Below are 12,123 nucleotides of genomic sequence, written 5' to 3'. Positions count from 1 at the left end.
GGTGTTGCTGTGTGGTTTCCAGGGTTTTGCTAGGGTGTTCTGCATGGTTGTCAAGGTCTTGCTGCATGGTTATTAAGGTGTTGCGGTGTGGTTTTTAGGGTTTTGCTAGGGTGTTCTGGGTGGTTGTCAGGGTGTTGCTGTGTGGTTGTCCAGATGTTGCTGTGTGGTTGCTAGGATGTTCTGGGTGGTAATCAGGGTGTTTCTTTGTGGTTTCCAGGGTTTTGTTAAGGTGTTCTGGATGGTTGTTATGGTGTTTCTGCATGGTTGTCAAGGTCTTGCTGCATGGTTACCAGGATGTTGCTGCATGGTTGTCAGGGTGTTCCTGCGTGGTTGCTAGGGTGTTCTAGGTGGTTATCAGGATCTTGCTGTGCGGTTTCCAGGATGCTGCTGTGTGGTTGCCAGGGTTTTGCTTAGATGTTCTGGGAGGTTGTCATGGTGTTCCTGCATGGTTGTCAGGCTCTTGCTGGATTGTTGTTAGGGTGTTGCTGTGTGGTTTCCAGGGTTTTGCTAGGGTGTTCTGAGTGGTTGTCATGGTATTGCTGCATGGTTGTCAGGGTGTTACTGTGTGGTTGCTAGGATGTTCTAGATGGTTGTCATGACGTTCCTGCATGGTTGTCAAGGTCTTGCTGCATGGTTATTAAGGTGTTGCTGTGTGGTTTTCAGGGTTTTGCTAGGGTGTTCTGGGTGGTTGTCAGGGTGTTGCTGTGTGGTTGTCCAGATATTGCTGTGTGGTTGCTAGGATGTTCTGGGTGGTAATCAGGGTGTTTCTTTGTGGTTTCCAGGGTTTTGTTAAGGTGTTGTGGATGGTTGTCATGGTGTTTCTGCATGGTTGTCAAGGTCTTGCTGCATGGTTGTTAAGGGTTTTGCTGTGTGGTTTCCAGGGTTTTGTTAGGGTGTTCTAAGTGGCTGTCAGGGTGTTGCTGTGTGGTTGCTAGTGTGTTCTGTGTGGTAATCAGGGTGTTGCTGTGTGGTTGCTAGGGTGTTCTGAGTGGCTGTCAGGGTGTTACTGTGTGGTTGCTAGTGTGTTCTGTGTGGTTGCTAGGGTGTTCTGGGTGGTTGTTAGGGTTTTGCTGTTTGGTTTCCAGGGTTTTGCTAGGGTGTTCTGAGTGGCTGTCAGGGTGAGTCTCATCCTGCCTGTTACAGTCCCGCTAAAATAATTACTTTTTTTTTTTATTGGACTTGGAACTACTGTATGTTAATACCATGGTTTTTCAGACAATACCACAATGATGCCACGTGTTTTGGACACAGTATTATAATAGTACAGTACAGTCAGAGCAGCTGGTTTCATATGTTGTGAGCTTCTGTCTATCATCCTCAAACTCCCCCCCCCCTCTCTCTCTCTCCGTTCCCACTGTCCCTCCTCCTCCAGCAGCTCAGTTTTCACATGTGTGTGTATTTCAGAGAGACACTGGTTGTGCGGGAGCCGCAGCGGCTCGTGACCTCGCTTCGGGAGGACGATACATTCACACTGAGAGAGAGAGTGTGTGTGTGTGTGTGTGTGTGTGTGTGTGTGTCATGATGCTGTCTGCCGTCGCTCCGCTGCTGCTCGTCTGTCTGCAGATGCATGTCCTGGGGAAGCCGTGGACGCAGGTCTGTGTGTGTTTAGCTGGACTTTTATCAGTCTTATTCTGCATACTTTAGTCTTTAGTTTAGGGCTCGGCAATAAATGTTTTAGACCACAGTAATATTAATTCAAAAAATGTGTAAAACTTCACATCCAATCAGAATTTAGAGTTTGTTTTATGAGTTTTAAAGAAGTTTTGAACTATACCCACATCAAAAAATACAATAGTTTATTACAGTCAAATTACTCTAGTAAATACTTTAGTGTGTTATATATACTATAATACTATTATAGTATTTATAGTAGTATGGTTCAATAACACTAGTGTTTAGTAGAGTAATTTTACTACAATATACTATAGTTTCATGTGGGTAGTTAATTTGAGTCCATCAATAAATAGAAAGTACACTACAAAAAATGCTCTTCTTACTCAGTATTTTTGTCTTGTTTCCAGTCTAAATATCTAACAATTCTTAAATCAAGATGCATTTACTAGATCAGTAAAACGACATAAGATATCTTTTCTTGTGTTGTTGAAAATAAAATCTAAATGAAGTGAGTTTTTGCTTAAAACAGACAATTATCAGCAAACGGGGTGAGAAAAATAATCTTATTTCTGATTGAAATCTTGTTGCAGATCATTTTGTCTGTTTTAAGCAAAAACTCTCTTCATTTAGATTTTATTTTCAACAATGTTATGTCATGTTACTGATCTAGTAAATGCATCTTGATTTAAGAATTGTTAGATATTTCGACTGGAAAGACGAAAAAAATATTTTTTGCAGTGTAATTATGGATGAATCACCTTTTATTTGTAAAGTATTTAATGCACTGAATTGTTCAGGCATGATTTTTTTGGCTCTTCTTTGGATCTCTTTGGTATTTTCTCTCTCTGTTCATTAGCGTGTCCTTGAGAGGGATTGTGGCGCTCATTGTCTGCTCGGGTGTGAATAATACACACAGATGGTTTCTGAGGCCACTTCCTACAGTACTTCCCCTCCATCATTAACATGTCAAACGCTGCAGAAACGACACCGCACAGGCCGTTTAAATGTCATCGCTGGGCTTTTTTAATAACAGGATCTGCGGGATGAAAGAAGGAGAGGCAGTGCCACCGCTGGCTGTTTCGCTGTGTGTTTAACACTCGTAACCTCGACCTCGGCGCTCGTTTCCGCAGACAGACGGACGTTTTCCTGATGAGCTGTAAATCACAAGACTTTAACATTTCGTTCTCTTGTGCTTTCCTCATCTGTAGAAAAGAGCTTTATGATGACTGTGTACAATTTAAAGTACTCACTGCAGAAAATGCTCTCCTTGTTTCCAGTTCAAATATCTAAATATTCTTAAATCAAGATGCATTTACTAGACCATTGGCAGATCATTTTGCCTGTTTTAAGCAAAAACTCTCTTCATTTTGATTTAATTTTCAACAAAACAAGAAAAAATATCTCATGTTGTTTTACTGATCTAGTAAATGCATCTTGATTTAAGAATATTTAGATATTTAGACTGGAAACAAGTAAGAAGAGCACTTTTTGCAGTGCATTTTTGTGTTTACATGCAATATTGCCAAAGCATTGACCATAGAAACCTGACATAAAATGTTTTTTTCCGCGTGGCAGACCTGAAGGTAATTAAAGCGGCTCCACGGCTGGAGTTAGCGCTGGTAAAACCGTGGCTGTTATCTCGCGGTTACACTCTTAAATCCTCACTGTGCATTTGTGCTGGTCTCGTCCTCCACATGGGGTCCACATGAACTTTTACAGGAATGTGACTCGCTGTCAGACACACACACACACACACACACACACACACACACACACACACACACACACACACACACACACACACACACACACACACACACACACACACACACACACACTGCCCCTAAACCTACCCATCACAGGAAACATTCTGCATTTTTACTTTCTCATAAAAACTCCTCCTGTGTGATCTATAAGCCATGGCATTACACACATTTGTGTCCTCATATGTCACAAAAACATGCCCACACACACACACACACACACACACCCAGACACAAACGCACACACACACACAAACACACACATAGGCAGACTGAGTAACGTTTAACGCCTTTTATCATTAAAAGTGTTAAGAACAAACATCCAGATAAAGTCTGACGTGCTTAAATCAAATGCGTTATTTCCTATTATCGTTAGAGTCGATTTATTACCTTTTAAAACGATATTAGATCGATATATGTCATGCGGAAGGCCAACTTGCCGAGCACAGATCGATGAAGTTGGATCATAGGAATATAAATCGATACATTGATGTAGTAGATGAAACGTTACACTCCTACTACTAAATATTCAACGCTCAACTGTTAGTGGGATTATAACAAAGTGGAAGCCATTGGGAACAACAGCAACTCAGCCATGAAGTGTTCAATCCCAGAGCGGGGTCAGCGCATGCTGAGGGTCACAGTGCACAGAAGTCTCCAACTTTCTGCAGAGTCAACAGCTCCAGACCTCCAGACTTCTGTGGCCTTCAGATGAGCTCAAGAACAGCGGAGAGAGCTTCATGGAATGGGTTTCCATGGCCGAGCAGCTCATCCAAGCCTTACATCACCAAGAGCAATGCAAAGCGTGGGATGCAGTGGAGTAAAGCAGCCGCCACTGGACTCTGGAGCAGTGAGACGTGTTCTCTGAGCGACCAATCACGCTTCAGTCGGACAATCCCATGGACGAGTCTGGGTTAGGCTGTCGCCAGGAGAACGGGACTCGCCTGACTGCATTGTGCCAAGTGTAAAGTTTGGTGGAGGGGGGATTATGGGGTGGGGTTGTTTTTCAGGGGTTTGCCCCTTAGTTCCAGTGAAAGGAACTCTTAATGCTTCACCAAGACATTTTGGACAATTTCATGCTCCTGACTTTGTGGGATCAGTTTGTGGACGGCCCCTTCCTGTCCCAGCATGACTGCGCTCCAGTGCACAAAGCGTCGCTCCATAAAGACATGGATGAGGAGTTTGGTGTGGAGGAACTGGACTGGCCTGCACAGAGTCCTGAGCTCAACCCGATAGAACAGCTTTGGGATGAATTAGAGCGGAGACTGAGAGCCAGGCCTTCTCGTCCAACATCAGTGCCTGACCTCACAAATGAGCTTCTAGAAGAATGGGCAAAAATCCCCATAAACACACTCCTAAACCTTGAGGAAAGCCTTCCCAGAAGAGCTGGAGCTGTTAGAGAGGGTGGGCCGACTCCAGATTAAACCCCACGGGTTAACAATGGGAAAACAAGATTATTTTTCTCACCCCATTGGCAGATTATTCATCTTATTTTAAGCAAAAATTCTAGTAAATGATTCTTAAAGGTTCCCTAGAATGAAATATTGAATAAACCTTGCCATAGTGAAATAATTTGTTCAGTAGATGGACATCACATACTGTGAGTCTCATTGGGCTCCTCCTTCTGATGTAAATCTCGTAAATCAAAAACACCACGGAAAAAAAAGTGCTTCTGTTTGTTTCAAAATCATTCTAGGGTGCCTTTAATGTAAGAATAATTTGAAATTTAGACTAGAAACAAGACAAAAATACTAAGTAAGAATGTTTTTTTGCAGTGTGGATATATTGTTAATGCGGGCAGATCGGTAATATAGTTAAAAATGTATTTGAAAATCTTCTCGATTTCTCCTTTCATAAATACACGACACACATTGTGATGTTTCACGGCCGTCGGCAGATTGAGATCTGAGAGCTCGTGTCTGTTTGTTGGCTTTGAGAGCAAAAGGCTGTGCTGGGAGTGTCGATTGAAAGGCTTCCAGCCTGTCCATACACCCCTGGCTCATTCGGCCCAGTGCATCGTGGGAACTCAGAGGCTCAGCGCAGCAGATGTCGTATTTCATCTGAAAGAAGACTTTAGGACACTAGCAACTGCGTTTATTTATTACAGAGGTTAAGATTATTTTTTCTAACCCCATTTATAATGCTTATTTTAAGCAAAAAAATCTCTATTTTTCCCAAAACAGGCCAATAATTTTTACTTGTCTAGTAAATGTTTCCTAATGTAAGAATTTGTAGATATTTTGACTCGAAACAAGACAAAAATACTAACCAACCCATCACAGGAAACCTTTTTACATAAAAAAACAACCTCATGTATGCCAAGTGTAAAGTTTGGTGGAGGGGGGGGGATAATGGGGTGGGGTTGTTTTTCAGGGGTTGGGCTTATTGGTCATACTCCTTATTGGTCATACTCCCACACACACACACACACACACACACACACACACACACTGCCCCTAAACCTACCCATCACAGGAAACATTCTGCATTTTTACTTTCTCATAAAAACTCCTCTCATAAAAAAGTGGGGCCATGGGTAATGTCCTCATATTTCACCCTCTCCTGTAATACCTGTGTCATACCCATGGCATTATACACATTTGTGTCCTCATATGTCACAAAAACAAGAACACACACACACACACACACACACACACACACACACACACACACACACACACACACACACACACACACACACACACACACACACACACACACACACACAAAGAGCTGCTTTGTTTGAATAATAATTGTGATGGCTCAGTCGAGGGCTTGAAATATCAATAACTTCAGAATGATTTCTGAGAGCGTGTGATCCATCGAGAGCATTGGTTTGTGTTCTTTCTGTGTGAAGGTGCTTTTGTTTGAATTCGCCCATTAATGAGTGTAAAATATCCCAGTTTGCCTGTAACCGTAGCCGTCGGGTCAGTCCCGCTGCCAGCTTCACTCTTGCCGGTGAACCACAAACCCTGAGCCGCCCCGTCGGTTCAAAGAGCTTTTACTGTAGATGGACTTCAGAGAAGATATTACATATCAGACGAGACACATTTACATTCAGTCTGAAACTCTAGAGGTTTAGTGTGTGAGGGCCATCATGTGTCCATGATGATGCAAAAAAGGCTCTTCTTATTCTTGTTTCTAGTCTAAATATCTAACAATTCTTAAATCAAGATGCATTTACTAGATCAGTAAAACAACATAAGGTATAAGATCATAAGATCTTGTTTTGGGAAAAATAACTCAAAATTAAGAGAGTTTTTGCTTAAAAGTATGGGGACACTAAAATGATGATCCAAGTTATTCAACTAAATATAAAATAAATTAAATGAATAAATGGTCTTATTTAATTCTATAAACTCTAATACTGATCTGCCGACATTGTCCCTCTATGATAAATTAAAATAAGCTGATAACATCACGATATAAATAAAGCTGATTGATTAAAATAAGCAAAATAATCTTAAACAAAAAAAAAGAATATTTAGCTTATTTTAGGCAAAAACTCTCTTAAAGCTACACTGTGTAACTTTAGTTTATTCTTAGCTAAAAACACTTAGTTCTTTAAAATATATGTGCTCATTAATGTATATTTACTTCTTTCAAGTAATAAAGTATTCTGGTAAGTTTATAATATGCCGTTGAAAACACATACGGGTGAGGGTTCGAATGCCGGTCGCCATGTTGCTCCTCCATCTTGAAAGTACAGTAGCCAAAGAGGGACATACCCGTAAATTAAAGCTTCGCCTTTCGCGGTTTAACACTTGATGGCACCGTGTCGAATGTGAAGAGGGGGATCGCCGTGTTAATCTTGGACTAAATTGGCCACCGTAGGAGTTAAAACGAAATCAGAATTGAGGAACAGAAACTAATATTCACTGGATGGTCATAAACCTTTACACCGCTAGATGGGGAAAATATCACACAGTGGAGCTTTAATTTTGAGTTATTTTTCCCAAAACAAAACAAAAATTGTTTTACTTGTCTTGTAAATGTTTCTTAATGTAAGAATTTTTTAATGTTTTGACTAGAAACAAGACAGAAATACTAAGTAAGAAAAGCATATTTTGCAGTGTAAGTAAAAACTCACTTTTTGATATTTTTCCCCAGAAAAGAAGAAAAAATATCTAAATAATAAAAATAATAAAAATAGTAAATGCATCTTGATTTAAGAATTGTTAGATATTTGGACTGGAAACAAGACAAAAATACTGAGATAAGAAGAGCATTTTTTGTAGTGAGATGTTTAAATGCAGAAAGATCTTCTCTAGTCTCCACTCTCATCTCGGAGCTGATGTGAACTAAAGGAGAGTCTTCTTCATACAGCCATCACCGAAACACCCTCAGATGTCATTCTGCGGCGAGTCTGAGGAATTTTAGGAATGTTGAAATCCTTGTTTTGGTGTTTCTCCGTGTGCCAAACAGGCCGGATGTCCCACAGAGAGAGACAGAGAGACAGAGAGACAGAGAGATGGAGAGAGACAGAGAGATGGAGAGAGACAGAGAGATGGAGAGACGGAGAGATGGAGAGAGACAGAGAGAGAGAGAGAGACAGAGAGAGAGAGAGAGACAGAGAGAGAGAGAGAGAGACAGAGAGACGGAGAGATGGAGAGAGACAGAGAGAGAGAGAGAGACAGAGAGAGAGAGAGAGACAGAGAGAGAGAGAGAGAGACAGAGAGACGGAGAGATGGAGAGAGACAGAGAGAGAGAGAGAGACAGAGAGAGAGAGAGATGGAGAGAGACAGAGAGATGGAGAGAGACAGAGAGAGAGAGAGATGGAGAGAGACAGAGAGATGGAGAGAGACAGAGAGAGAGAGAGAGAGAGAGAGAGAGAGATGGAGAGAGACAGAGAGATGGAGAGAGACAGAGAGATGGAGAGAGACAGAGAGATGGAGAGAGACAGAGAGATGGAGAGAGACAGAGAGATGGAGAGAGACAGAGAGATGGAGAGAGACAGAGAGATGGAGAGAGACAGAGAGATGGAGAGAGACAGAGAGAGAGAGAGAGAGAGAGAGACAGAGAGAGAAAGAGAGAGACTCTGGGAACGACATGACCTGATTCGGGTCTGATGTTTTCTTCTGGTCCTCCTGGGAAAGTCCTGCTTACGCGTCTGGAAGTCATTAACATCATTAGTATTTTGTGTCTGAAGTGATTTTGATCAGACTAAATGGACGTTTGTGAACCGCACTAACCGAGCAATTCGTTTTAATCCAACCAAACAGAGAGCGTTCACACTTGTCATGTGTGGATTAAAGCGACCCCTGGTGCGATTGCTCGTTTAGTGCGGTTCATCTGAACACATGTGAACGCTGCCATCCGAACCAAACCAGCGGACCGAGAGCGCTATAAAGATGAGTCTTGGTCCGCTTCCAAACCAACTCTGGTGCGGTTCGACTGATATATGAACGCAACACGGACCAAAGACATGTAAACGGACCAAAAACCGGACGTGATGTCACGAGATGAGACGCATAGTCAGCTGATTGGACGACGCGGAAAGATCGGTGTATTCAAAATAATGAATAACTTTTAACGTTAGAGGCAAACGTAGAGCAACGAGGAAGAGCCTCATCAATATTTGGTCCGACGAGCATGTTTCGAAAATGCCAGAAAAACACACAAAGCAAGCCTGGTTCTTCTCATCAGAGGACCTGTGCTGCCCATTATTATCCGGTTCAGACGACAGAACGGCCGTCTCTTTTCTGCACAACGGAGGAAATCCTGCTGCTGTTTTGAATGTTTTGAACATTTTATGAGCTCTTCATGAGTTCTCAGCGGGTAAATAATGCCATACGCATAAAATGATGGCGTTTAATAAGCACACAGCGTGTTCTGAATGTTCAGTAAGCGAGATATACGTCATATAAGCCAACCAATCAGGTTGTGAGCGTCTCCCTGAGCCTTTGGTTCGGTAACTTTAGGGTCGCTGTTAAAAACGCCAGTGTGAACGCTAAGCGGACCAGGACTTTTTTTGTCCGGACCAAACGAATCAAACTTTTCCTCACTCGTTCCTTTCCTCTCTTTTCACTCCCGTCTTTCTGCACCTGTTCCCCAAACCCCTGGATTAATGGAGCGCTGAAAAGAGCGATATATCCCCTTCTCCCGCACTGATGTCTGATTAATGGCCGCTTCCGCCCTCGGCATCATGAAAACAGACACACAGTGTTCAGAAGAGATCGAGCTGTCCAAGACATTAGCCAAATAAACTGATCACGTGACCAAATCTTCATCACTGCAGGCCTCCAGACGCATCTTACACACAAAGTGTCCCCACAAAGATGGCAATATCTGAAATCCTTGTCCTTGTGGGGACATTTTTTGGTCCCCATGAGGAAAACATCTTATAAATCACACAGAAGGAAAAATGCAGAATGTTTCCTGTGATGGGTAGGTTTAGGGGCCGTGTGTGTGTGTGTGTGTGTGTGTGTGTGTGATGGGTAGGTTTAGGGGCAGTGTGTGTGTGTTGGGTAGGTTTAGGGGCTGTGCGTGTGTGTGTGTGTGATGGGTAGGTTTAGGGGCTGTGCGTGTGTGTGTGTGTGATGGGTAGGTTTAGGGGCTGTGCGTGTGTGTGTGTGTGTGTGTGTGTGTGTGTGATGGGTAGGTTTAGGGGCTGTGCGTGTGTGTGTGTGTGTGTGTGTGTGTGATGGGTAGGTTTAGGGGCTGTGCGTGTGTGTGTGTGTGTGTGTGTGATGGGTAGGTTTAGGGGCTGTGCGTGTGTGTGTGTGTGTGTGTGTGTGATGGGTAGGTTTAGGGGCTGTGCGTGTGTGTGTGTGTGTGTGTGTGTGTGATGGGTAGGTTTAGGGGCTGTGCGTGTGTGTGTGTGTGATGGGTAGGTTTAGGGGCTGTGCGTGTGTGTGTGTGTGTGTGATGGGTAGGTTTAGGGGCTGTGCGTGTGTGTGTGTGTGTGATGGGTAGGTTTAGGGGCTGTGCGTGTGTGTGTGTGTGTTTGTGTGTGGTGGGTAGGTTTAGGGGCAGTGTGTGTGTGTGTGGTGGGTAGGTTTAGGGGCAGTATGTGTGTGTGTGTGTGTGTGTGGTGGGTAGGTTTAGGGTGTGTGTGTGTGTGTGTGTGTGTGTGTGTCTGTGTGGTGGGTAGGTTTAGGGGGAGTGTGTGTGTGTGTGTGTGTGTGTGTGTGTGTGTGTGTGTGTGTGGTGGGTAGGTTTAGGGGCAGTGTGTGTGTGTGTGTGTGTGTGTGTGGTGGGTAGGTTTAGGGTGTGTGTGTGTGTGTGTGTGTGTGTGTGTGTCTGTGTGGTGGGTAGGTTTAGGGGGAGTGTGTGTGTGTGTGTGTGTGTGTGTGTGGTGGGTAGGTTTAGGGGCAGTATGTGTGTGTGTGTGTGTGGTGGGTAGGTTTAGGGTGTGTGTGTGTGTGTGTGTGTGTGTGTGTGTGTGTGTGTCTGTGTGGTGGGTAGGTTTAGGGGGAGTGTGTGTGTGTGTGTGTGTGTGTGTGTGTGTGTGTGTGTGTGTGTGTGTGTGTGTGTGTGTGTGTGTGTGTGTGTGTGTGTGTGTGTGTGTGTGTGATGGGTAGGTTTAGGGGCAGTGTAAGGGGATAGAAAATACGGTTTGTACAGTATAAAAACCATAACGCCTATGGATGGGCATATGTCACAAAAACAAACGTGTTTGTGTGTGTGTGTGTGTGTGTGTGTATTAGAGGTCATTGATGTCTGCTGTCTCCTCTGTGGTAGAGCGCCGGCTGCGACGCCCTGTTGGGTTCTGGGACGGTTCCTGACAGGTGTGGTGTGTGTGGAGGAGATAACAGCGCCTGTAAGCTCGTCTCCGGCCTGTTCCAGCACAGCCTGTCCAGAATAGGCTATCACAAGTTCCTGGAGATCCCGCCCGGAGCCACCAAAATAAACGTCACCGAGATGGTGAAGAGCAGGAACTATCTGGGTGAGTAAAGGTCCATTCCCTGCAAGATTAATATAATGATAACGATAACGAAAACGATAGTAATAATTAGCAATTACTATAGCAATAACTATAAGGAAAACTATAACCAGTGGTTTTGCAAAGAGGGTGGAGTTAGGACAAATCTAAGTGACCTTTTATGATGGATAAATGCACTTTATGATGATACACGCCCCTAAAGGATTAATATGAACACACACTAATCCTGTGTCTGACCCTCTTTCGCCTCCAGAACTGCCTTAATTCTCCGTGGCATTGATCAACAAGCTGCTGAAAGCATTCTTTAGAAATGTCGGCCCATATTGATAGGAGAGCATCTTGCAGTTGATGGAGATTTGTGGGATGCACATCCAGGGCACGAAGCTCCCGTTCCACCACATCCCAAAGATGCTCTATTGGGTTGAGATCTGGGGACTGTGGCGGCCATTTTAGTTCAGTCAACTCATTGGCATGTTCAAGAAACCAATTTGAAATGATTGGAGCTTTGTGACATGGTGCATTATCCTGCTGGAAGTAGCCATCAGAGGATGGGGACATGGTGGTCATAAAGGGATGGACATGGTCAGAAACAATGCTCAGGTAGGCCGTGGCATTTAAACGATGCCCAATGGGCACTAAGGGGCCTAAAGTGTGCCAAGAAAACATCCCCCACACCATTACACCACCACCACCAGCCTGCACAGTGGTAACAAGGCATGATGGATCCATGTTCTCATTCTGTTTACGCCAAATTCTGACTCTACCATCTGAATGTCTCAACAGAAATCGAGACTCATCAGACCAGGCAACATTTCTCCAGTCTTAAACTGTCCAATTTTGGTGAGCTTGTGCAAATTGTCG

General features: G+C 43.6%; 1 protein-coding gene across 1 annotated transcript in view; it reads left to right on the top strand.

The window, feature by feature from the left end:
- LOC137043087 (thrombospondin type-1 domain-containing protein 4-like) overlaps nt 1-12,123 on the top strand; it is a 56,340-nt gene that overhangs the window by 20,589 nt on the left and 23,628 nt on the right. Inside the window, exon 8 of the mRNA XM_067419182.1 lies at nt 11,061-11,265. Coding sequence (XP_067275283.1) covers nt 11,061-11,265 — 205 coding nt within the window. The remainder of the gene's footprint in view (nt 1-11,060; nt 11,266-12,123) is intronic.

This window comes from Pseudorasbora parva, chromosome 16, assembly GCF_024679245.1.
Source record: "Pseudorasbora parva isolate DD20220531a chromosome 16, ASM2467924v1, whole genome shotgun sequence".
NCBI lineage: Eukaryota > Metazoa > Chordata > Actinopteri > Cypriniformes > Gobionidae > Pseudorasbora > Pseudorasbora parva.
The sequence above is the reverse complement of the archived record's forward strand: the minus strand, read 5'-3'. Positions and strand labels throughout refer to the sequence as shown.